Source organism: Canis aureus, chromosome 6 (assembly GCF_053574225.1).
Source record: "Canis aureus isolate CA01 chromosome 6, VMU_Caureus_v.1.0, whole genome shotgun sequence".
Lineage (NCBI taxonomy): Eukaryota > Metazoa > Chordata > Mammalia > Carnivora > Canidae > Canis > Canis aureus.
The window spans coordinates 6,757,124-6,784,852 of record NC_135616.1 but is presented as its reverse complement, the minus strand read 5'-3'; the positions used below and the strand labels follow the sequence as shown (position 1 = coordinate 6,784,852).

At 39.9% G+C, this 27,729-nt stretch overlaps 1 protein-coding gene across 6 annotated transcripts in view; it reads left to right on the top strand.

Annotated features, from left to right (window-relative positions):
- The window catches only part of PTPRM (protein tyrosine phosphatase receptor type M), a 773,521-nt gene that overhangs the window by 371,728 nt on the left and 374,064 nt on the right, over positions 1-27,729 (top strand). For all 6 annotated transcript variants that reach the window (XM_077900010.1, XM_077900009.1, XM_077900008.1 and 3 more), the window contains one exon: positions 2,083-2,376. In XM_077900010.1, coding sequence (XP_077756136.1) covers positions 2,083-2,376 — 294 coding nt within the window. The remainder of the gene's footprint in view (positions 1-2,082; positions 2,377-27,729) is intronic.

The following is a 27,729-nucleotide window of genomic DNA, read 5'->3' as shown; positions in this document are numbered from 1 at the left end:
TCATTTGATTTCCCATATCTGATACTTTTCTTCATGGGAAATTAATAGAGAAAATATACTCAGGTCAAACAAGCATTAAAGTCATGTCTATTTTAGGATATAGTAACAATATCCTAAATGAATTGATGCGCACTCACTAACCTTCGTGGCTTTGCCCCTGAGTTATATTTTGAATGGCAGTTCAGCAACCCTTGCTAGCATTTGCAACTTCAAAGTAATTAACTGCTCTTTCAGCCTGGCTACATAACTGCCTTAGGATATACTATAAAATGCCCATTTCCTGTCTCGGTTCAAGGAATTGCATAATGATATAAATTGATGTTAAATCATTATGAGTTGAGTAAGAACTGTTTAAAGAAATGAAGAGCTAGCACAAAGTTGTAGTATATAAACAATAGGAATAATATTTTAGTACATTTACATGAATTCTGTAGTCTTCCAAATACAAGTCATCCTTTAGTGCCTATTTTGACTTAGTCTAATGAGATTTCCCAGCTATTTTTGAAAGTCAGTAAGGTTCATCGCACCTTGACTACAGAAAAAGAACAAAGACACCCCCACGCACCAAAGAGAACTGTTGTTACTGGTAGCTTATTCTAGGGATCAACCAGGTATGGTCTCAATGACCAACATCAGATGGTCCTAGCTGCCGTGAGAGTCATTTCAGCAGGAAACAGAACAGTCATCAGTTGGCTGTGTCTTCTGTGGTGACAAAATTTGCAGCATGCAGGCTAGTGTATGCCAGTACTGGAACATAGCAGGCTTTATTTTTTGTGCATTCATATGCCCTACCTGAGGAGTTGAAACACACACACACACACACACTCCCCAAAAAGACATAAACCACCTGCGGAAACATGCTTAAAAAATCAGAGAGAGAGTCAAATTATAAGAGGCTCCTTAACTCTAGGAAACAAACTGAGGTTGCTGGAGGGGAGGTGGCTGGGGATGGGGTAACTGGAGGATGGACATTAAGGAGGGCATGTGATAGAATGAGCACTGGGTGTTATATGCAACTGATGAATCACTAAACTCTAATTCTGAAACTAAAAAAAAAATCACTAGATCTTAGGGTTTTTTTTTCCTCAGGTGGAGGTTCATTAAGATAGAAATATGTTATTTTATATAATTATCTCCTTTCCCGGTATCATGTGTGGTGCCACTTACAGTGACAATGGGCATATAGAATGCCTTCATTGGGTGTCTGGCAAGCCGTTCAACCGACACCTCACTCACATACTGGGAATACTATTTAAAATGACATTGTCTATTTCTCCCTTCTCAGACAACGGTGTAGAAAAAAGTCCATCTCAAGTTTTAAACAATGAAAGAGACCCTCTTGGGTTTAAGGAGTATTTGCTATTGATCGCTTAGAATTTTATCAAGCTGGGCATGGCTTGCACTTTGCTTTAGAGCTTTTCTTTCTACTCGCTGCTTTCATATGACTAATTACTGGTGGCTCCTTGAACAGCAGCAGTGGTGGGCTTTATTATCCAGAGGTCTTCCTTCTCCTGTGGCTGAATGAGTCCACTAGGATGGCTTTTGGAGCAACAAGTCATCCTGGAAATGCATTTATGAAGAGGTAAACTATAATTTCCACCATGTTTTAAAATTGATGATATCTGTTGAGCAATAAGTATGAGGAAACTGGATTTAATGAGCTAGATAACTAGCACCTTTGATGATTTTGAAGACATTCTCAATAAGGAATTTGGCCATAGAAAGCCTCCTGGAGTTTAAGGGCTATCATTGAGAGAGCTTTTAGCAAGTTACTTTTAGTAGGGAAAAAAAAAATCCTTTGATACCTGTAGATGTCTGAGAAAAATTAGTTATGTCCTGTAACAAACTGTGGGGTATGCCTGCTTAAGAAAGCTTAGATATTAAGACAGTTTATTTCACAAATTTCAACACTGTGAAAAACTTCACCAGTATGCCTTTCCTTAATACCTAAACAAACCCATCCTTACCAATTCATTCCTGACACATTCATGGTTTATATACTGTAATAATTGATGTACATTTAGCTGGTTTAAAACTGAAGCACAAAGTTTCTGAAAGAGGACTCTCTGATTTGCCTTCCAGAGCCTCCTGTTCCCATAGCTCCACCTCAGCTCGCCTCTGTAGGGGCCACCTACCTATGGATTCAACTAAATGCCAACTCCATCAATGGGGATGGGCCCATTGTCGCCCGAGAGGTGGAATACTGCACAGCTAGCGGAAGCTGGAATGACCGACAGCCAGTGGATTCCACGAGTTACAAGATTGGGCACCTCGACCCAGATACAGAGTATGAGATCAGCGTGCTGCTCACCAGGCCGGGGGAGGGTGGCACTGGGTCTCCTGGGCCGGCTCTCAGAACAAGAACAAAATGTGCTGGTGAGTAAGGGATGCCTGGGACTGGTCACCACTGTCTTTCTGGGTGTTGTGTTTGTTGGGTGCCTAATATGCTTCCCCCAGCTCGGTCAGTGTCCTCTGCGGAAAGGAATAATTCCCTTTACCTGTGAATAGTAGCCCACCTGCCTGTGGAATTTGGGACCTCAAGGCTTGGTATCTTCGGGCAACCTCCACCTCCTTTTTTCCCGAATTTTTCTTTATACTTGCCTGGGAGTATTTAGTTCATATAGGAGATCTCCCTACAGTTGACAGAAACTGACTACTTTAATGACATTTGCTCCTAGGTCAGATCCTCCCACCCTGGTCCCCTTGTTTTATGGTCATGGTTGATGTGCTTTGAGCCTGGAGGGGCACTGGAATAATAGAGTCCATCTTAGAGATGGCCTTAAAGCTGTGTTTTTATTGATGGATATTTAATGGAGGGGCTGCTTGCCAGTGACACAGGGCCCATTTGTAAAATAAGCAAGGGTGATTTGTGGGCTGCGTGCAGTCTTTAGGTTGAGATTATAAAGCTCTAATTGACTGTGCTGAACCCGTTCTGCAGCTTAAATAAAGTAGGGTTGATGGCGGGAGAAATGTAGTGTCTTCTAAAGATCAAAACCTGAAGCAAGCTCCCATGAGAGGTGATAGTGCTGTTTCTGTATGGCTCCTTTCTGCTAGGGAAGTAGAGAGAAATAATATTGCAGGATACCCAAGTGTTCTTTCCTCATTTAAATGAAGAATCTCTGTATTGAATGGTGAGCTGAGGGGTGGCAATTCAGTAAATTTTTATGGAATTAGTTGATTCTTCAGATAGCAGTATTTATTAATAGGCACAGAAATATGTTTCATGTCTTTTTTAAGTTTTAAAAATCCTCAAAGCACAGTCTGCCCCTGGCTGGTAGGAGAAACTATTAAGCCTGAACGGTTATAGATGTTCCTTTTTTTTTTTCCCCCTCTGTAATATGGAGTACATTGCCTCCACAAGTTCAAAACTCATGGGCAAATTCTGTTCTCATGTTGGTGGTGGTGGTGTTTAATTTCATTAGAAAAGAGAACAGCTACCTTCTTCCGGGGATGCGTCATGGGCCTGTTCTAGCCAACCCTGCCTCTGTTTCCCGGATCCACTGCTGGGGACTCACGTCACTCACCGTGCTGGATCTCTAGAACGAACTGCTATTCTGGACTGGCCGTTCTTGCAGCCCTGGCTGCTGGGTCCACGGAGAAAGAAGTTTGAAAATTCTTTCTCTCCCTCACTTTGCCAGATGATGGCATCTCCTCTTTCTCTTTCATTGAATAAAACTGCCCTCCTTTTTTGTAAGATAATTTCTTATATTATCCTATCGTCTGTTGCCGGGCAAACAGTAGCGAGGTAGAATGCCAGATCTATCATTTCACCGTAGAGGCATTGCTTTCAAACCTGTTATTGATTTGATAACTGCCTTGTGAAGGCTCCAGGGCAGATTCTGTCACCCCCTTATTACCAGTGGGGAGACGGGAGCCCACAGGACCTTCTGTATTCCAGGCATGATCCCTGAACAATGCATTCAGTGTTATTTCACTTTGGTGTGATTTTAAGGACTTCTATTTTGGGCATGGCAATATATAGTCTCCCTCTCTGTCCAAGAAAGGGTTAGAATTCCATTGTCTAGACTGGAGAGAGGAGACCATCTGTTTCATTCTCCTCACGAACTACCCCGCCTACTTAATGTTTCCAGTCCTGTCCTCCCCTACAGATTTTTGTCTTGTCTCTTGCCTGTACATTTCAGCTCCTGACACAATTGTTAAATACATTTCCGTGAATATAATGCTTGTTTTTTTTTATTGCTGCTGAATATGTACATAAGTAACTCTCAAAGAGACCGCATACCTTTTATAAGAGATTATCAGTCTTTTAAAGAAATTAAAAGCGATTTTGAATTGATATTTGCATGCCAACGCCTGAAAAAGTATTATGCCTCAGGTAAGCAAGGAAGCCTAACGACAAAGGATGCTGTTAAGCTGTTTGCAGCCTGAGGGGAGCACTGCTTCTGGAGTGTCATGCTCGGACATTGAACGTGGCCGAGAGAGCTGTTGTTGGACAAGTCAGTCTTAGGAAACAAGCTTATGTGAGGTCAGAGAGTCAAAGCTGAAAGAAGGGGAGGAATGTGAAGACAAATTTCTCTTTACTGTATGAAAGAATATATAGTTTCACTCTTTCTTGACCTGAGGCTTTTGAGAAAATGTGAAGATAAGCCTGGTGGTCGTGGCCGATGAGCAGTGGGACACTGTGGAGGGCAGGCCTGAGGTACAAGGAAGGACACAGGTACTGCAGACTATAGACTAGAAGGTGTAGGATGGTCCCAGACTGTCACTCGGATGGTTGGTGAGCATTTGGGACTCACAGAGAGCAGGTCATGGAGCTCAAAAGCTGGGAGGGCCTCTAAATATTCCGCAGAGTAGAAGGAAATTGTCCTTGGCCAGGCTTGAACAGTGGGTGAATCTAATAGGGTGATAGGCAGGAGGAATAATTGCACATTCATCCTGTGCGGTTTAAAACCCAACAGTACTACTGTGGAATTAAAGTAATAAAATTTAGCAGCAGCATATACAAAAGAGATTGAGGATGTGGCTTCAATGAATGTGAATCTACAGTATGATCTGTATCACTCTGTACTGTTATTTCCTTACCACCATCCCCCCCTCCACTGCACACATACACACACAAAACCTACTATAATCTTAGGTTGCATTAAGAAAGCCAAACACCCATGTTGAAGGAGGTGATAGTCTTATTGCTACAGTGCTAGTTAGCCTCCCTCTGATTATCACACTTATTTCTGCTCCCTGCATTTTAAGAAAGAGAGTACATAATGGACTATGCTCTAGGGATAGCACCAGGGTAGGAAAGATTCTGGAACCTTGGTCCACCAATGAGGAATGATGGAAAGAATTTAGAAAGGTGATGGAGAAGAACAGAGGGTCTGTACAAATCTGACAAGAACCGAATCATGAATAGTGAGTTTCTAATGGCTGATCCATTTAGGCAGAACCTGACATTGCAGAAGGTGATTTCTATATTCAGAAAAGGATTGAACTGGTTGACCCTGCAGGTGTCTTCGACATGAAGATTCTGTGATTCATGTGTTGTTCTCTTTCTTTTTTTTTTTTTTTTTAAGATTTTCTTTATTTGTTCATGAGAGACACAGGGAGAGAGAGAGGCAGAGACACAAGCAGAGGGAGAAGCAGGCTCCATGCAGGGAGCCTGATGTGGGACTCGATCCTGGGTCTCCAGGATCACGCTCTGGTCTGAAGGCGGCGCTAAACCGCTGAGCCACCGGGGCTGCCCTGTTGTTCTCTTTCTAAAGAGATGATCCATCATATGTTTCTACCCTGAAAGTCTTTGACTTTCACTTTTATTTGATCCTTGTCCGGAAACTCCATTCCTGTGCATGTCAAGTCCTGCTCCACAAACCAGTGGAGGGAGGTCAGTGATGGCATTTACAAAGGGCTGAGCAAAAGGGCAGGATGGAGGGAGGTAGTGAGTTTTTAATACTGCTAAATAGATAACATTTGAAGAAGTGACTCTTAGTTTGAGATATGTTGTACGCTGCCTGATTTTTGTGTGAAAGTATCCCTTTTATGAAATGATAATGCTGGAGGTTACTAGAGCCAAGAGTCAGCAGCGGAGGACACAGGCTCTGGGATCATGCTGCCAGGGATTGAGTTCTGGCTCTGCTGGGAGCTATACACGTGACCATGGGAAAAGTGCTTACCTTCTCTTGACTTCTGTTGCCTTATCTATAAAACAGGGCTGATGATAAAAATATATATCTCATAGTGTGGCCATGAAGCTTTAATGAGCCAATGTGTATAAGGTGCCTAGAACAGAACCTTACATATAGCAAATGGCCAATAAACGTTAACCACCATTAAAAAAAAAAATCTTCTAACAGTTTCAATCAAAATAATTGGATGTTAGCAACACGATTTCATTGCCCCAGATGCGTTACAAATATTACATACCTGGCAAATTGAAAATCTGAGGACCAGTTTTATATTAAGGGCTCTTGGAGTTCTCGTCAGTGGAGCACTGCATTCATGACACACGTCATTCTCTCATTTCTTCTATTAAATTGGTTTCTTTTGGACAAGCTCTCTGTTTTCATTTCTGTGCTGTACCAGAGAGACCTGGCCTATCGTGTTTTGGTGACACCCATGAAAATGTATTTTGCTTCTTGCATTAAAATGGCAAGATCAGTATTTATTGTCCTTCTCTGAGCAATGGAATTGATTTTCGTGTGTGGCTGGTAGACACAATCTCATTACCTGGTCAGATTTCTTTCAAGAATTGTATGGTAGCACACTTCCAGAGTTCCTGCTTCTTATGTTTCTGAAAATTATTTTCAAATGTATGCATAGGCTCTTTGCATGTGACCTTGATCAAATCACTTAGCTTCCCTGGTTCTATCTCCTTATCTTTAAATAAGGGCAGTGACACCTGCCCTGACTGTATCAGAGGTGTTTTTGAAGATCCGGTTAGATATTATCTGTAAAGGTATTTTTGCAGGTGATAAAATGTTCTGCCTATACACAGTATTTTTTTTAAATGATTATAGTAAGGAGCTAGTTTTAAGATTTATCTGCATATCCAGGTATTTTTCCAATTTTGCAGTTCAGCTATAGTTGAGTAACCTCAGAGAGTTGAAATTACTTCAGTAGCCACTTAAGCAAAATATAATTTAGTTTGTGTTTTCTGTTATATCTTATATTCTTATAATTATGTGCAGCTATGGTATCACAAGCCATTAAGTGGTAGCTACTTGAAAAAGAGAAATGGGGAAATGTTGTTAGATTAATTTTCACAGTAGACTTTTTTTTTAAAGATTTTTATTTATTTATTCATGAGAGACACACAGAGAGAGAGAGAGAGAGAGAATGAGAGAGAGAGAGAGAAAGAGAGAATGAGAGAGAGAGAGAGAGAGAGAGGCAGAGACACAGGCAGAGGGAGAAGCAGGCTCCATGCAGGGAGCCTGATGAGGGACTCGATCCCAGATCCCAGGATCACTCCCTGGGCCGAAGGCAGATGCTTAACCGCTGAGCCACCCAGGCGGCCCCACAGTAGACCTTTTATGTGTTTTATTTTGGGATGTTGCTTTTTATGTATCCTAGTTATTGTTTAACTGTGTCTAAGTGACTTGCTCATAAGTTCAGGAGTTAAAGAAGGATGGTGATAAACTAATGACCTAACAATTAAGATTAGTGAGAATGAAAAAAAAAAAAAAAAGCCAAACTGAAATGTGTTCTATAGAATTAATATAACTAAATATCCGGAAAAAAAAGAATGATTGCACCTTTAAAAAAATTTACTCATGAAATAATTATTGAACACCCATCTTTAGACACTGTTCCTGCCTCTGAGGGTAGAGCAAAGGACAAGATCCACCATTAAAGTTGATTCACTTGGGGGTATTTGAGGGATGAAATGTGCGGTCAATAAACAAATATATATATACATATATATATGCTATGATAAATGCTATACAGAAAGAGAGAATGGAGAGAAGCAGGAGAGTTTTTATTAGATTACCTTTTATTGTTAATTGTGGTAAAATCATATAACATAAAATTTACCATCATAGTCATTTCTAAGTGTACAGTTCAATAATGTTGAGTACATTCAATCTCTGGAACTAATTTATTTTCCAAAACTGAAACTCTGTAGCCACACAAATTCCCCATCCCCGCACCTTTTGCAGGCCCATTCTACTTCCTATCTCTATGAATTTAACCACTCTAGGTCCCTCCTATAAATGGCATCATGTAAAATTGGTCCTTTTGTTACTGGCTTACTCCATTAGTATTATGTCCTTAAGATTCATTCATATTATAGCATGTGTGATTGTACCTTTTTAATTACTCTGATAATTGTACTGTGTATATGTAGTTTCTGTGATTCTTTGTAAACTATTTTGAGACTTTAAGTAACAACTTGGGCTTTCAATGAAATTAATAATACTCAAGGTATAAAAAAAATGCTCCATCTTTATGACTTATGGAAATCTTGCCTACTAAAGCGAGTAGTGTGCTTTCAGAGAGTCAAAGTATAAGTAAGTACCCTAGAAGTACTGTGTCAGAATGGTACAACCATCCTGTCAACTATTGGCCTTCTGTTTGTCAAGAATAAAGAGTGATACAAGAAATTAGAGTGCTTTTTATAATGTACCATTCTTTGAAACTAATACAGTGGGTAAACTTTTATTCCTATTTGCATAGAGGTATATATATATATTTGTTCTATATATACCTTGTTAGAACCTTTTATGTAATTGTAGTAGGAACTTCGAATATATGTTACATTAAATTTATTTTTGTTCTACTCAGTTGCTTTGATACCATGCAATTAGAGCTATCTTATCTGTAGCACCTTCAGTGACATGAAATGTGGGACATATTTCTCATCTGCTCAGTCTCTTGTATCTTCTGAAGTTCTTTGGTCTGAGAGAGGTTGAGTTTGTGTCCAATCCAGTATGGAATGTTTTCATGTATCTCCTCTCCTTTGTGGCAGGAGTCATGTGGTTGCATAAGAACAAATATATTCATAACCATTTGCTCTCTTGTGTCCTTGCCTTGGGCTTTGATGAACATGTGCATACATGAGTAAGGGATCAGCAGCCCTGATCTTGGGAATGCTCTGCTGACTACAGGGCTAGAGTATCATTTTGTCTTTCATCACACACCCTGAGGACATCTTTAGTTTGCTTTATACGGTAGCACCCTCTGTCCTACTTGTTCTACTCTAAGTCTAATATCGGTTTGAAAATGTTGATTCTCATGTTTGCTGAACATGACCCTGGAGAGACTCATTTAAAATACGCATGAACAAGATTCACATATGGGCAAAGAGAAGTGATATCTTCTCAGCCAAGGGGCCTTACATGAAGGCCAGCCACCCTGTGTGATACCTGCATTCCACTGAAGGCCAGCCTCCCCGTGTCTATTAATTTATTAGTCTTGGTTCTTCTTGTGGGAGAAAAAAGAAGCATTCTGGTTTGAATGAGGTTGATCTGAAATTCAACCCTTCCCAAACCTGATTTATTTTCTTTTCTAAATCAAGGATAGCCTGATTTGTCTTTTCCGTACCAAACTGCCACTGGTGTTAGAATATCTGTTTGGACTAACACGGTTGGCTCGTGGGCATTTGGGGGCAGGGGGGAGCCTTTCTAAGATCTAACAATGGCTTTTATTCACAGGGAAGACAGGCCAGAGACCTCACTGAATGGAACATAATTTATTTTTAATTTAAGTTTATTTACCAGGAAAAAAAATTAAAGTGTTCTAATTCTGCTTCTAAAACAGCTCTGCCAAAGGGCATTATGTTTTTAATGCATTTCCAACACATTAAACCATTAAGAACCTTTTTTAATTATAACATTAAAAGGTCATAAAAAGTATCTTTCCTATTAGACTCCAGATGTAAATACATTGCATTGAATAGCATCCTTGCATTTGGGTGGAGGACAGGAACACTGTAGCAATGCAGCACATTTTTTATTATAATATATTCAGCACCTTCCTTGTGAGTCTTTCTGCCCCAGAGGCTTTGTGATACCTAAGCCTCAAATCCTGCTTGCCTTTAGACATCGGGTCAGCACACTCCCTGTGTGTGAACCTAAGTGCACGGCATGTGAGGGGGGCAGTGTAAGATATAACTACTCAAGTGGTTTTGTAGCAGAGGTTTGGAAGGGGTTCCAGAAAGACCAGATGGAAGTGTTTGCTTTTAGAGTTATCCAGTGACTCTTAAAGTCCCCTGATAGTTCTCTGGAAGGTGTTAAGCAGGTCTCTGGGCTGTGAAGAATGAATATGCTAACAATACATCCAGGCATGATTTGGCATGATTTGGAAACCTTTGTAGGCAGCTTCCTATGTAGCTTCGAATAAACCAAGGAGGTTGAGAAATTAAGAGAAGACTCTGGAAGTTATCTGGCAATGGCCTTTGGCCTCTCCCAGCTGTGTCTAGTGGGCCATTTAACACTGAAAAAGGAAATCACAAAACCTTTCAGGTGTATTTTGTACATCTGTCAGTTAGGGGCTTGACCGGGTTCCTTGTTCCAGTGCTCTGATCTATCAGCCTCTGTCACAGGGGTTTGCTATCATAGAGAAACATCAGTGTTAGCCCCTAATTGAGCACCAAATACAGTATGTTGAGTGATGTCCTAAAGCCGCCAGAATGCTTGAGAGTGCCTCTGCTTCTCACACCAGTATCTTCTAGAAAAGGAAGACAGCCACTAAATCTTCTTTGGACAATTTTTAAAGAGTTCCTGGGGTCATCCAAGTCTTTCTCCAAGTTTCATATATTTGGCAAAAAAAAAAAAAAGGAGTACTGATAATGAAATTATTAATTTTTATTAGAGCAAATGCCTTAGTTCTTTATCAAATTATGATGCAATCAAATTGTTTCTTATGGTCTCTGTGTAAGGATTTATAACCTACCAGAGTCCCCATGCATGTTCAGTATGTACTGTATGCTTAAGTTTTTTTGACAGGACTCAGAGCATGATTGATCATTCTAAATTATGAAGATCTGTAATTTTGTTACTGCCTTTGCAAATATTTTGGATAAATTCAGAGAAGAGAACGCGTATTGGTGAACTTCTTTCACTTTAAAGTCTGACTGACTTGAGGTGAGTGCTGGTTCTGATACTAATAGCTAAAAGTAGCTCAACAAATACCCATTCTGGACCTAAGATTACAGATAATTCTGGTCAGTTTTCCACTGATACTAGCACCTTCCTCTTCGTAGCAGCACCAGGAGAATTAAATATGCTAATACACGAAAAATGGCTAGTGGAGTACTTTGGTCACCGGATACACCATGAATTCAAAGTAGGCTTGCTAGCAAATTCTGATCTATTTATAAAATGAATAAACTCATCACAACTGAAGATATGTACTACTATGGCAAAACCTTGCAGTAGAATTGTTAAGCTGAGTAAGTTGGGTTTTGTTTGACACACAAAGATCAAGTTGCAGTTTGCTTTAGGTAAAACAAAAAATGGATGTATATCCTCAAGCTAATGTCAAAAACTGATTGTCCACTGGAACCTGGGAGAACATTGCATTTTTGACTCTTTCATGTGTCAAGATAGAAAAGCATATATGACCCAGAGTCACTGTAGGGCGGCAAAGAAGAGAGGATAACTATGAAGGCTTTATCACATGTGAGACATTGTTATTCCGTGATAGGGTTGCAATTATTGTTGACTTGAGGAACGCTTTTGACACTTTTATTGTTTGAAGAGTACTGCTGCAGACCCTGACACCTCTAAGTTTGCCCAGAACACACAATACTTGACAACCACAGTTTGATTAGCACAGCAAGGCAGCCAAGACTGAGTGTTTTGTGGGGGATGTCTTTCCTTTTGCTTATTTACCCATGGACCTCAGGAAAGTTGAGGATCCTTATTAAATGAGATTGGAGATGAGGATTCTGATGCTCTGGATCTAAGGAACTCAAGTACACAGATCGAATCTTCCACTGTGAAGACTGCTTCAAGACACACTTACCTGTATCCTCTGCCCTGGACTCAGGAACAGAAGGACCTAGCCTCAGGGGAGGGCCTTTGTCTCCAAAACATACTAGGAAAAGTTCACTTCCTTTTAACTTAAAAGATATACCACATGTTTGTGCCTGGACCCTCTGATGCAGCAATGTCATGAGATGGTAAATAGATGAATTTTAGTCTTTTACCTCATGCTCCTGTGTGCTTCTAGCCATTCTTCCCTAAGCATGCCCAGATTCCTCCTCTTCTTATCAAACCAGCTCTTGCCATACCTGTCCCCGTTCATGTGGACAGATAACTCATCAGAGCACATTCTATGGCATTTGGCCTCTACTTAGAATTTGCCTACTCCATTCTGTAAGGATAAAGCTGCTTGCTAAAAACTAAGTTAATGGAAGTAAAATAAATGAGAACTAAGACCTGCACAGTAATGACAAGAGATCATGAAACCTTGATGATATGTCAAGATTTTAGTTTATGACGGTTAACCATGCTCCTTTGTTTGGGTAATATTTTTATAAATTAATTTTAAGAATATGAAGAACTGGTAATTACATTACCTATTAGAATAAATTGCAAGTGAATAGAAAGCTTTAAAAATGAATAATGCATATAAATGAAATTAAAACTACAAATACAAGAAATCTTATTAGGAAGTATGGTTACACCTATTATTAAAATAAGAATGATAATAGAATTGTTTGATATCAAAATTGCTGATCTTCCAACCATGTTATTACACATGTGGAATGAGTAATAAAAAGAAATATAACTATTCAGGTAAAATATTTCTGTTGACCAAATTGTAGCACTTCTTCCATGTAGATCTAGAGAAGTGACAGTAGACACAAATTTATAGTTAGCATTGAAAACCCTTTGTAGCTTAAATTACCAGTAGAAAAGATACAGATATTAATATATATTTCTTTTAAGTACTATATGTTGCTATTTCACGATTCTTGAGATAGACTATATCGCTTTTAAGTTGGATTACGAATTCATCAGAAATAACATTTTATTCATTAATGCTTATATCTTGTTACTTATCTGTTTTAATTACTGAAATAATAGGTTCCATACAAGAGGTCCAACAATACAGAAGTTAACAGACTCCTCCATCTTTTTTTCAGTTTTTCTCCTGAGAATAATACTTAAGTATTTTCTTTGCACATCTCTCTCTATGCCCACTTAGATATATAAGTAAATATCCATATATGTCCCAGGTCTGTTCCTTACTGCTAATTCTAATAGAATTATATATTCTGGAACTTTATTTAACATCTGTCAGTATTCAGTGATCATCTCTAGTTGCTAGAGTGTAGTGCAATATACAGAGATTTAACTCATTCTGAATAATAGCTACTTATTGTTCTGAAATATGGATACCCTAATCACTCATCTCTCCTCATTTCGATGGGTGGGGTTGTTGTTTCGTGTTAAAATGAATATTTCAATAAATATCTATATCTCCTTATATTAAAATAGTTTTAACTTCTAAGGTAGAATTGGTGGGCAAAAGATAAATTCATTTAAGGTTTTAGTTGATCTTGTCAGATTACACTTCAGAAGATTCTAGCATTAGCAAGGTGTGACAGTGTTGGTTTCTGAATGTGCCTTTGAGCATTCAGTATTAATGATCTATTAAATTTTGTTACCAGTTCATCAGCTTAGAAATGGTATGTCACTATTTTAATTTGTATTTCACTTTTTCTCATGTTTTCATTGACTTTTTATATTTTTTCATCATCAAATTTTCTATTTCTATCCTTAGGGTGCTATTCCACTCTTCCCCATTTCATTTTGTAGGAGTGTTTTAGTTGTAGTAGGGTTGTTAACCATTTACCTATCATATGTTTTCTAAATATTTTCCCTCATTCTACTATCTGCCTTTTGACTTTATTCATGGTGTATTTTGTTAAAGAAAAATGTTTAAATTTATATAGTTAAATGTATCAGTCATATCATTTAGGGATATACCATTTTATCTATTAATATATGATAAAAGTGTCTTAGAATTAGAATTTAAATCAGGCCAAATACAAATAAATTTATTATCAGTAGATGGCCAGATATGATGTAACATTTGCTTCTTAAACTCTTATTTTTCTTTGTGGCTTCTCACTGTCCAGTCTTAATTTAGAAGGTATTTTCCACATTGTCTTTGAACAATATTTTAAAGAGTTTATTTTTACACTTAGATCTTCAGTCTGTGAAGTGTTCGAAAAGCCTTTCAGGGAAGGGGCACCTGGCTGGCTCACTTCGTAGAGCATGCAACTCTCAGGGTTGTAGGTTTGAGCCCCACATTGGGTGTAGAGATTACTTAAAAAAAAATCTTTAAAAAAAAGTAAAAGTTTTGTCAGGGAAGATCCTAGGGCTGGGGAGCCTTCTAGGAAGGATTCCTTTGCTCTTTAATGATGTAGAAGGAAAAATTATCTTTTCTCACTTTTGCTATGGGATGCTATGTATATGTTATGTATGTATAGCTCCAACCACATGACATTCTGGAAAAGGTAAAACAATGGAGTCAGTGAAAAGAACAGTGGTTGCTGAGTGTTAGAGGGGAGGGAGGGATGAATAGGTGGAATGCAGAGGATTTTTAGGGCAGTGAAAATCCTCTGTGTGATATTGTAATGGTGGATACATGTCATTACATATTTTTCCAGACCCATAGAATGTACCAGAGAGTGAACCCTAATGTATACTATGGATTCTGGCTGATGATGTGTCATTGTAGGTTCATCCATTGTAACAAGTGTACCACTGTGGTAGGAGGAGGTAATGGAAGAAACTGCACGTGTGGAGGCAGGCCTATATGGGAAATCTATACTCTCTGCTCAGTTTTGTTTTGAACCTAAAACTAGTTTTTTTTTAAAAAGGACAAAAGTATATCCTTGGGTCTAGAGGTAGGATGAGCTGTCCCTGAGCCACAAAGCATAGAGAACAAAAGCTGAATCAAATTAGAGATTTGGGGAGCCACTAGAAAGGACCGAGGAGAATGAATGCTATTTAAGAACCCACAGGGTGCGTAATGCAAGTTGATGAATTAAATGAAGTATTTGTAGTCAGATTACTAGTGAGAAATTAGGCAAGGTTTGTTTCTGATCTTGCCCCAATGTTAAGTACTATCGATCAACCAGAATTATCTGGTAGATATTATCTGATCAGAAATATATGTATGGAGAATGTTGCATTTAATGAAAAAAAACAATAACCTTGAGTTTAGTAGAGATATTGGAAAAATTTACTATAGGGATTAATATAGGAAATTATTCTTTATACTCAGTGTTGATCTAACCTTCAGTTCAGTTTTAATGAGAGAAATTTATATTACCTGAATTGTTTAGAGGATGTTGGGATGCAGTTTTCTTAGGGCCTCTCCTGCTTCTGCATGTCTTGCCAGCAGAGTCACCAGTGGCCTTTGTTCTGGGCTATCTTTTCAAGGATGTTTGGAAAGTGAACAGCCTTGGAAGATACAGTTAGTGCCTCTTTCTGGAACAGAGGACAAGCTGTCTTACTGTTCAGTACAGTAAAAACAATATTTATGGAGCAAAAGGCAGACAGGTTTCCTTATATACATAAGAAAAGATTTGGATTCCCTATACCCACAGTTTCTCAGATGTAACACAGACCTACTGCATGTGTAGCATGATGTGGACCATGGGACTCTGGGGGCAAGGGGAGCCCTGGGTAGCTGGAAGTTCATGCTACTTGCCATATCATTCGTAATGAAGTCCTTTGTTTCTGACAGGAGTCTTACTTCTGCCAACAGCTATGAAACTGGGGCAGATAACTTGTTAATTTAAAAGGAGGGTAAAATCTCAGATCCTTCATAGTTCCTGACAGAATGTACTTAGAAGAAAAAGGTTGAGTTCTTACATTTTGTTGACAGGGAAGTTGAGATGTGAAAAGCTGAAGCAACTTGCACACATGCACAGAGTCCGTTTACACAAGCGTAACACCAGTCTGTTTGCACATGTGCACAGCATGTCTGTTTGCACGAGTGCACAGTGAGCTTATTCACAAAGTGTATACTTAGTCTGTTCACAAAAGTGCATAGTGAGCCCTTTTGCACAAGTCACATGTGTCTCTGGACAAGTGCATAGCAGTCTGCACAAGTGCACAGTGTTTGCACAAGTGCAGTGAGTCAATTTATATAAGTACACAGTGAGTCTATTTACAAAAGTGCACAGGAAGCCTGTGTGCACAAGTACAGTGAGTCTGCTTGCATGTGTGCACAGCAAATCTCTTTGCACATGTGCACAGTGAGGCTGTTTGCCCAGTGCAGTGAGTCTGTCAGCAAAAGTGCTCAGTGAGTCTTTTTGCACAAGTGTACAGCGAATCTATTTTCACAAGTGCAGAGTGAGTCTATCTGTACAAGTACACTGGGTCTATTTACACAAATGCATAGCAAATCTATTTATAAAAATGCACAATGAGTCTGCACAAGTGCACAGTGAGTATATTTGTATAAGTACAGTGGGTTTATTGACACAAATGCATAGTGAGTCTATAAAAGTGTTTGTACAAGTGAGATGAGTCTATTTGCACCAGTGCACAACCAGTCTATTGGCAAAAGTGCATAGCAAGTCTGTTGCTGCAGAAGCAGCTCTCTGAGCCAGTGCTTGCAGCTCGAGGTGCACTTTGCTTTTGCTTCAGTACAAAACCTGGCTCTGTGAGTCAGGCCTACAGCCCTGGTTCAGAGTTGATTTAAGGATGTGATGGGACAATAAACATCTCTCATTTCAAGATAGAATCAGATAAAATTGACATAAACTGCATGGGGTGGTTAGTTGTATATAGCATATTGATATAAACTGACAGTTATTCAGCATTAAGAGATAACTTGAAGGAATAAAAGATAATTATTGGCCAGGGTCATTTAAGCTGTAACTCTGTTAACAACTACAATGTAAGATTAGGTGACCTTCTCTATTACTCCTCAATTTGTGTGTTTGCTTGTTGCTGCAGTTTTGAGGCCAGGTGTCAATTTATTGTAATTTATAAAGTGGGACTCTGACCATCAGGTATTAAACATGATTTCTAGCCTTAAGGATATATAGACTTAGTAAAATGATCACATTAAATGTTTCATCCTCAGTTAAACTCTCAGATTAGCAAACTTGTTCTGCTCATTTATTAAGTGGACATTGGTAATACTTCTTTTGTTTTGAAATATCAGCATGTATCTTTTTTTGCTTTAAAAAGAATTTCTTTATAGCACCATGAAATCTTAACTCTTGTTCTATATTTCGTCAATATCATGCCTGACCCTTAGAGCAGATTGATCAAATCTCAGCTTTAATTATTTAAAAGGCTTATATCATAATAGTAAGGTTAAGATATTAACTATCATGAAAGGCCTATAAGCAGGAGACAGAGTAATCTTTCATTCAAATTCCAATACTGTTTCATAATTTTTTTAAAACAAAGACACATCTTTCTGCTTTCAGAATTGGCTTTAGTACCTTTTAAAAAGCAATGCTTCACCATGGAAGCTGACAGAACATGGCTCTAGGCTCTACACCTGTGTTTTCACTGAGCCGTAGGCCCGTGGCAAAGAAAATTGAATGTTACCTGGGTGACCTATCTGTAAGCTGGGTCTTTAATTTCATTGTGACTATTGAGGCTCTCACCGTAGCCTAAGTGAAAACAGCAGTGAGGGCAGAGTGATGATTTCTGCAGATGATCTGGGCCCAGCCATCAGAGGAAATCGGCCCTCTGTTGTGTTTGCTTTCCTGTCCTGCCACCTCTGTCTGTCCTGCCCAGGTGTATAAGACATATAAACATTCTATTCTAGGAGAGAATCCCGCAGTTTCTGAGGACTTTAAAAGAAATCAACAATATAGATGACTCTGTATATAAAATAATTGCAGATTCAGAAGCAGAGATACCGGCAATTAGCAGTTTATAATTCTTTCTGATAAGGTCATCAGTTGGGTATTTTGGAAGCATTTTCATAATTGATTTGAAAGAGTATACCTAAATCATTCTTTGTGAAAGATTATGAATCTTGGTGTTTCATCTGAGACAGATAGTTAACATGCTACATAATGTATTTATTAGTCCAAATGAACAACATTTAAATTAAACCTTCTTCTCCCAAAGAGGGCATAGAACCCTTAATACATTTGCATTATTTATCTTTTTCCAGCACTTTATGCTCAGAAAGTGATTTCGTTTTGAATAATTAATAGCAGAAATAAAATAGAAAGTAAAAAATGAGGATGGGGAAGCATAGGCTTCGGCATCTTGCTGTTGTGGTTCATGTCCTCTTGTCACTGTGAAGTCTGCTGGCAGAGCACAGAGGGTACCCAGGACAGGCCAGGCTGGGGCCTTGGTGGCGGAGGTGGGATGGGCCGCACTGGCATTTCAGTTGGAGCCTCTCTGGACCCGCTTCCTCTTCCCAACTGAGAATGACCGCAGGGCAGGGGACCAGCCCATCCACGGGGCATGTGTGCACGTCTCCTGGGCCCTGCCCTCATCCCAGCCCCGAGGGGCTATGTGCCCACTAGGTGTGCTACGGTGGCCAGGTGCTGTACACCCCACTCGCATTACCAGAGTATCTCCAGCTCCTCATCCCTAAAATGCAACCGGGCATCCCCCTCTTGTCTGACAGCCTCCCTCCACCCCGCCCCAGATAAATATTTTACTTCCAGGGTCTCTCAGCTCGATAAATAATTCCGCAAACTGTCCGCTCACTCTGGCCAGAAAAATAGGACTCACCCCTTGACTCTTTCCACTATTCTATCTTGTACATGGAACCAATCTCCAAACCCCACCCCTTCTTCTTTCCCAAACCTGTGGCCGTTTTGGAAGTTTATCTGCAATGCCAAGGCGCTGGTATCAGCCACCCATCCCAGCTCACTATGCACCCTTCGATTCATCATCCCAAGTTCCTTTGGTCCCCTGCAGAGTTTCACAGGGGGAACTTTGCTGTCTTGGCTTCAGATGTCATGTACCTGCTTCACCTGCCTGCGTTTGAGCTGCATCTCCCTGCCTGAGAAGGCCCATGAAGCACCGCGCCAGTGCTTTCCCCCTGTGGCCCCAGGTGCTTGCCCTTCCATCTCTGCTTCTCATCCCTTCCTCAGGGGGCTCTCCCTAAGCTCTCCCTGGGCCAGGGAACCCTGCGTTCCCCTGCACTCTTTTAAACATCTGATCTCTCTGCTACCCTGGAAGCCTCCAGATTTCGAGAGTAGTATCTTTCTTACTCACTGATACACATGCAGCACCTGCCCAGGGTGGGCTCTCAACATTCAGTGAATAAATCCATGTCATTTAGAGTCTGGATTAGCATCTAATGAGCGGTGAATGAAGAGGTTGTTTGTTCGTTTTCTCAAGGAAACCACTTACATCAGTGAAAGTGCAGGGCAGTGAGTCCCATCCCCACATTTCGCCATCCTTCATTCACAGACTGAATATCCCAGTTGAAGGCCCCTGACCCCAGCCTGCCTCCTGAGGAGTGGCTGTCATGTTACAACCCCTACGCCTAAATGAGTATTAAGTATATGGAAAGTTCTCTGGAGCTTGTAGGAACCAGGGAATGTTTAGCAAGGCCTGAGAGGATCTTCATATTCAGGACTCTATGCACCTGACCAGACCCTGCCCAACGGCTTTTATTTTGGTCATTCTTTGTCATCTCTCTACACTTTATCACATGCTGTTCCCTTTCTCAGAAATTCCTTTCTTCTTCTCTACTTGTCAAACATTTAGCACATCCTTTGTATAAACTGTGAGTCCTTATCACATCCACCACATAGACTGTCCTGCATAAGACTCTGAATGTATCTTTGTTCACTTGAGTCTCCTGGACTTCAGAATGTTTCCTGTCCCTGGCTCCATCCTTAATGTATAGGAAGATGAAGACAAAAACGTAGGCTTGTATCTCTCCATGTCGTGTGTGTCAGTGCCTGGCACATACGACACTCTCAGCTCTTAGTTCTGTCTAGGTCAGGCTCCTTTCTCCTTTTCTTTTTTTTTTTTTTTTTTTTTTTCCTTTCTCCCTTTAATGCATTTTTCTGTCTTCTTTGCCACCAGCCTTTTTGGAGAAAATAATCTGTGGAATGTCATTATCAAGTTATCTCAGCACGTATTTAATGTGTGTTTAGCTGCTTTACTATCACATAAAAACGTGTGGTAGTAAAATAAAGTAATAAAGCTGTCAATAAAAGCTCTACTTCCACTCAATATTTAATGCTAAAGAGCAAGAGACATTTGAGATATCCACCCATAATAGTAAATCGGCATTATCAAGGTTGGTAGGTGATCAGTTTGCCTTGAAATACTGTTAACTTGATGAATAATAATGTAAACTGTTAGAATATAGTGTGGTCTAGAAAGCAGTGTGTTTCAGCATTCCTTATGGATTAGTCTTCCAGGAAAGCCAGGTAGGAAGTAGTCCCATGCCATGAGGCCACCTCGTGGTTTTAAACAAAGACCAACAATCAGTCATGAAAGACTCAAGAAAAATGCCCTCATTGGTTTTATAAGACACTTAAGACACTGCTACACCCATTTTCTTACCCAATCCCCAAAATGATTGTGAGATAGATAACAGTATCCTTATTTTCCAAATCAGGAAGCTAAGTTTTCAAGAAGTTCTGTGGTATTCAGAGGCCACACAAAACTGGGATACAGTTTCCTATGTGTCTGGCTCCAGATCAGGTTCTTTCTGTTAGGGCACAGCTACGTCACTGTTAGCAAACTAAATTTTTCAAATTAATACAAATTTAGGTAATATTTAGAGTATCTCCCATCACGATTGCTATCCAAAGAGTAACTTCACATTGTGTCTGGACTGGGTGAGCCCTTGGAATAGTTGTAGTCCGAACCACCATCCAAGGGAGAGGAATGGGAATACGGATGGAAGTTCTTTCAGAGTCTGGGATTCATTTCTAAAAACGTCAACCCATTGTCCCTGACAGTATAAAACTATCAGAATTCACAGGAAAGTAAACCTTTATTTCAAAATTATTCTTTGAAGTTGGACGATAAAAGGAGAGCTGTCTGAGGCCCCATGCTCAAATAGAGGGGCTGAAAACATTTTAAAAAATTCTAGAGAGCGTATCAGAATTTGAAATGAATGTGATAACAGATCCCCTATAGTTCAAGTCCTCAGTACTGTGTAATAGGGTTTAAAGCAGCTTAGCTCAGTCTAACACACACAGAATCAAAGCCTTTAGTAGGGTTTTTGAAATGTGTTTTCATTTTCTCTGGAAAGAGAAAAGCAGATTCCTTACATTTTTGTACCTGGTTGCCTTAGGAATGTTTTCTCTTTGTTGGTTCTGGTCCATTCTTAGAGCAACAGAGAAGCACAGTGGCACTTACTCGAATCCACGACTGCCAGCCATCAGCTGGGCAGTGTTTCCCCTTGTCTCTGTGTGCCAAAAAGAGCCGGCATTGTTTCAGTGAAGATCGGAAGCTCAAACCCACGGTGGGAGCAGTGGACACACATCCCCAGCCAAGTCCCCTATGTGTAAGAGCCATGATGTTAGAGATTCAACAGCAGGGCAGGGGCTGGAGTTAACTTGACATCAATAAGCAAAGGAGGTGAAGTGTGGAGTGAGATGGTCCAAACTGAGAAGTTTTCAAACTTAGAAAATATTTTTATAGTAATTGATAGTGGTGTTCTGAGTAGGTCTTTGGAGCTGAATCACCTTCCCCCCAAATTCATACATTGAAGTCTTAACCTCTAGTATTCAGAATATGATTCTATTTGGAGATGGGAATTTTAAAAAAGAAGTAATTAAGTTAAAATGAGGTCATTAGGTCGGGTCCTAATCCAGTATGACTGGTGTCCTTATAAGAAGAGACCATTAGGACACAGACATGTGGAGTGTAGGAGATGACCATCTGCAAGCCAGGGAGAGAACCTTCAGAAGAAACCAACCCTGCTGACACCTGGATCTTAGACTTTCCAGGCTCCAGGACTATGAGAATTAATTTCTTTTGTTCAGGCCACCCAGTCTGTGGTAGTTTGCTATGGTAGCCCTAGCAAACTAACATGGTTGGTAACCCCAGCATGGAGACTGTCATTAAGCAGAGCTTTCATATTGCAGCAGCACCCCCAAAACCGTATATATTTCCCTACTCCCTACAATGTGCCTCTGGAGAAACCTGTGTAAAAGTTTATGCAAGCCCTTTGCTAGGTTGTGTTTAAATATGAGTTTATAAGGATTATTCTTACATTATAATTACAAGAAGGTTGACTCAGTTGTGATTATGTGAGTCAGTTGAAGCTGTCTAAGCCACTGGTAAAGAAACACGGTGAGAAATATTTACTATGTCTAATTGTTCTTAAATTATTAATAGCATAAGCTGTCACTTCACAATACTTAATATATAATAGACGTGAAAATCAGTTATGGGGAAGAACAGTCTTGAATGTTTCTTGGCAGTGTTCTTGTCCTTCCACCATGTGACCATTTGCAGTGAGCAGAGGGCAGACCCGCAGCCAGCAACTGTCAGTGATCCTCGGGGCACAAAGGATGGGAAGTGGGGCCCCATTCTCCAGGACACAGTGAGGGCTGATGCTGAAACGGATCTGGGTGGTGTTCCGATTTCTATTTTAACTGGTTTAGAAAAACCCTTGAAAAACAAATGCATTTAATGCTCTCATTAATACCATGCTAGTTTTTAAAACATATCATTAAAGATTAAAAACAGTGTTTTATTATGATTCGCTTTGTTCACAATGCCTAATTGATTATTTTTGAAATTTTAAGTAAAAAAGCCTTTTTACTCCTTTGACATCCTCAAAAGCAAATACATATTTGAAAATAAATTTATTTAGAGATCCTTCCAATCATCTGAAATTTTTAGTGAAGTAAATGTAACCCTTTTCTAAGTTTGAAGTTTGAATAGAGTGAATAGAATTGCTCTAGATCTGATTAAAAGAAAAGTCAGGGCAGCCCCGATGGCCCAGCGGTTTGGCGCCGCCTTCAGCCCAGGGTATGATCCTGGAGACCAGGGATTGAGTCCCACATCAGGCTCCCTGCATGGAGCCTGCTTCTCCCTCTGCCTGTGTCTCTGCCTCTCTCTTTCTCTCTCTGTGTGTCTGTCATGAATAAATAAATAAAATCTTAAAAAAAAAAATAAAAAAAAGTCATAGGAATCCTTAGTGAGGGCTTTTAATTTTTTTATTGTGATAAAATATGCATAAAATAATACTTATCTTAACTGTAAGTGTACAACTTAGTGGCATTAAATACAATCACAGCATTGCTCAAGTATCACCACTATCTATACCCACAACATTGTTATTGTCCCCAAAGCATTTTCATCATCCTCAACTAAAGGACTCATTAAACATGAACTTCCACTTCTTTCTTCACCCTCAGGCTCTGGTAACCTCCATTCTAATTTCTGTCTCTTCGAATGTGCCTATTCAATACTTCATAGAAGTAGAATCATACAATATTTGTTCTTTTGTGTCTGTTTCGTTTCAGCATAGTATTTGAAAGGTCCATCCATGTTGTACCATACATCAAAATTTCATTCATTTTATGACTAAATAATATTCCACCATATATATAGAGCAGATTTTGTTTATCTGTTCATGTATTGATAGGCATTTGCGTTCTTTCCAGTGCTTCAGTGAACATTCATGTACAAGAACCTGTTCAGATTCTAAGGGTTTTGATACAAGTTGGATTTAGGCCCCATGAAATTTTAGGTTGATTGAGTTCAGTGGAAGCCTGATGAAGATCAACTGCAGAGTAAATAACTATTTCTAACTCCTAAATGTTAGAGAAAATGTTACCTTCTCTTAAGTATTTATATATACTTATTGCATTAATAAATATTTAATTAATATTTATTGGATTTAAATAAGTTGAAATTATGTGTGTGGTTATGTGTGTGCTAAGTATGTACTGTGCTTGGTTCTCTCCGTATTTCATTGCAGCCAGTTTATCTGAGATTATAGTCTAACACAGAAGGATTACAAGCACACAGTCTGCACTGATCACCTAGACGGAGGAGTTCCTTCCCCTGCACAGTGCCTTTTTATAAGTTGTCCTTTTCAAGAATATGCTCTGTGTTCATGTCAGCCCATTTCCATGGATATAAATGATGGTTGGGCCTTGGGGGCAGGGGTACGGGTGGATTGCAGGAGACTCACCTCAGTGTGCCAGGTTTTATAGGTGACAGGGTGTTTTTAATGGTTTCTTACATGAATGATTATTGTAGCTAATGGAGGCCTTGTAGAAATGGCTCAGATTAAACTCCTGGTTTGCTTGAAGCTTACTGACCCAGTAAAATTGAGTGTAATTCAGTGGAATCAGTGAATCTGTATTCTCCCAGTTAATATCAATGTATTGAAATTGAGAATGAGAAAACCATGAATGACGTTCCTAATTTGCTTTTCTATCTATGCCCTGACTTTTGGGGGGAAGATTATGAAAGAATTGGGGATATTGCAAAAAGAAATTCACTTTGAAAACCCTTCTTACCCCACCCACTTTTAAAGACCAAGTCCATTGGTTACACCATTCTTTAATTGAGGAATAATGCAAAATAGAGGGTATAGATTTTATTCCAGTGACACAGTGCCTTTAACCCCTGGAGGATTGTAGGGACTTTGGCAGTAAGTTAATGGAATTACTATTGTTTGTGATGAGACAATGGCTCGTGATTGGGAAGGGCAGAAAAGAAGGAAGGACCAAAGGAAGAATGGAAGGAAGGGAGAGAGAGGACAAACATGAATTTAAGGCAGTCTTCAGAAGTAACTATTATTTTTTAATAATAAATTTATTTTTTATTGGTGTTCAATTTGCCAACATACAGAATAACACCCAGTGCTCATCCGGTCAAGTGCCCACCTCAGTGCCCGCCACCCAGTCACCCCCACTCCCCGCCCACCTCCCCTTCCACCACCCCTAATTCGTTTCCCAGAGTTAGGAGTCTTCCATGTTCTGTCTCCCTTTCTGATATTTCCCACTTATTTTTTCTCCTTTCCCCTTTATTCCCTTTCACTATTATTTATATTCCCCAAATGAATGAGACCATATAATGTAACTATTATTTTTTTAAAGATTTTATGTATTTATTCATGAGAGACACACACAGAGAGAGGCAGAGACACAGGCAGAGGGAGAAGCAGGCTCCATGCAGGGAGCCTGACGTGAGACTCGATCCCTCGTCTCCAGGATCAGGCCCTGGGCTGAAGGTGGTGCTAAACCACTGAGCCACCAAGGCTGCCTAGAAGTAACTTTTTTTATAAATTTATTTTTATTGGTGTTCAAATTGCCAACATATAGAATAACACCCAGTGCTCATCCGGTCAAGTGCCCACCTCAGTGCCCGCCACCCAGTCACCCCCACCCCCCACCCACCTCCCCTTCCACCACCCCTAGTTTGTTTCCCAGAGTTAGGAGTCTTCCATGTTCTGTCTCCCTTTCTGATATTTCCCACTCATTTTTTCTCCTTTCCCCTTTATTCCCTTTCACTATTTTTTATAATCCCCAAATGAATGAGACCATATAATGTTTGTCCTTCTCCGATTGACTTATTTCACTCAGCATAATACCCTCCAGTTCCATCCACGTCGAAGCAAATGGTGGGTATTTGTCATTTCTAATGGCTGAGTAATATTCCATTGTATACATAAACCACATTATAAGTAACTATTAAACTAAAACAAATATTTGCTTGCAAGGTTAGGTAGCACATAATAGAAGCCAGGGTCTTAATTTCATTAACATCCTTGCAGCAGAAACTTTTCCTTAAAGAAAGGGACCAACTGCATTAAGCAGCTTTATATTTTCCGGTAGCAACCCATTCTAGCAACTTCATTTAGAACGTCTTTGGTTTGGTTCTGTTTTAAACTAATCAGATGTTAATTGCCTAACTCCACGAGAGCTTGTTTCCATTAATAACTGTTTGACACTAAAGTTTTTGCTGATGTGCTGATGGTTCATGTGGTCCAGAAAAACATGAGCAGTGAATGTTGTAAAGGCTCACGTGTAGGAAGCCCATAATTTATGGAAATTATGTAGGAAATAACCCATCATAAGATATATTGGTGACGTTTCAGATTTTCAGGATGAACAAACTCTTTAGAAGCATAATGTTTGGTTAAACGTTGGGCATCCTATGGTCCAGTCAACACATAAAATTAACCATCACAATCTTGGTCGGAATACAGCGAATAATTTCGAGACCTGAAGAATGGTGGTTCGAATAAATTGGTGAACAACATAGTGGGCACCAAGGAAAGAGAATACCATTTCCAAAATCTATAGGGAAACATGGCATTTTATCTTATTTAAAGATTTTATTTATTTATTCATGAGAGACAGAGAGAGAGAGAGAGAGAGAGAGAGAGAGGCAGAGATACAGGCAGAGGGAGAAGCAGGCTCCGCGCAGGAAGCCTGGTGTGGGACTCGATCCTGGGACCCCAGGATCATGCCCTGAGCCAAAGGCACACGCTCAACTGTTGAGACCCCCGGGCATCCCAAAACATGGCATTTTAAACAAGCTGGAAATGTCTGACCTGAGGCAGAAGAGTAGGCAAGGGAAGCTTTAGAGAACAGAGTGGTGTGCTTGATTCAGTACGTACCTGAACTCATTAGCCCTACAGCTGCATCCTTCCATACTTCCTGTGACAGTATCGGTGAGCAGGTGAGTCATCAGAGCTGTCTGCTGAGTAGAGCTGGCACTTTTCATTCCAGTGTCCTAATTAGCACAAAACTGTGGGCCTCTCAGAAATTCCAGGGTAGAGCTCTGGTTCTGCCTGGAGGTCTTGGTGCTTTTGCTGCCAAATACTGTCCCCTCCTCAAGCTTTGAATGGCTAAAACCATAGTGATAATGGTGTGTGTGTGCGTGCGCACAAGTGCGTGACTTACCTTAACAGTTTTCTGGAAATTCTATTGGAAATTAACAGTATTACCTGGGAGCCTGGACTCAGGCAATGATTTCTATGCTGATCCAAGTCTGGATGAAAGGTGTGGTTTGGGATTTGCCTACCAGTCTCCATGCACACTGACTTTTGTGACTTCGGAAGGCTATCAGATATATCTAACAAAATCAGAAATAATTATGGAATAATTCCAAGAATTGCATAGGCAAGTCCTCATTGCTCATGGGCCACACACACCTCTTTCTCTGCACTGATCTTCTCTCAGTGAGCCAAGCAGTGTCCCCATTGATTGCCTTTCTTTGCTGAACCCCAGCAGCAAGTTGGCCTGGTGACGTTGCTCGTGTCAGGTGACTGTCAGGTATATGGAAAACCTATAGGCAGAAGGCTTTAAGATTGGTCTTACTGAACCAATCTACCTACTACTGTTAACACACACGTTGCTGTCTCTAGCTCAGAGTTCACAGTCAGTGCCCGCCGTACATTATAATTGATGTTTTCCTTTCCTTGAGCACGGCTGCCTCAGCTCATGTCATTAAGACTCAGAATTTTAAACAAGTTATTGTTAAGTGTTAAGTTAAGAAAAAGAAAGAAAGGAAAAGAAAACTGCTCTTGATTATTTTGGCCATCAGTGGACCACATGGGATGGGTAATAGGAAAATTGCAGGTCGTCTATTCACTCACATTTAGGCTACATTTAGATTTATGAAGCCAACCCCAGGGCAGAAAAAACGCACAAAGAAAGGGTGGCTAATGGATATTAGGTGCCTGAATGCCAGGTATACATATTATACATGTAGCTTCTGTCTTTTTTTCTTATGTGAGTTTGGTTTCTATAAACCTTGTTAACACTGAAAAGCAAGCACCAAGAAGGAAATGAATATCCTGCCCTGAGAGTGATACATTCAAGTAGCAGAGCAAGCACTTCCTTACCTGCTAGGACTTGACCCAAACATATGC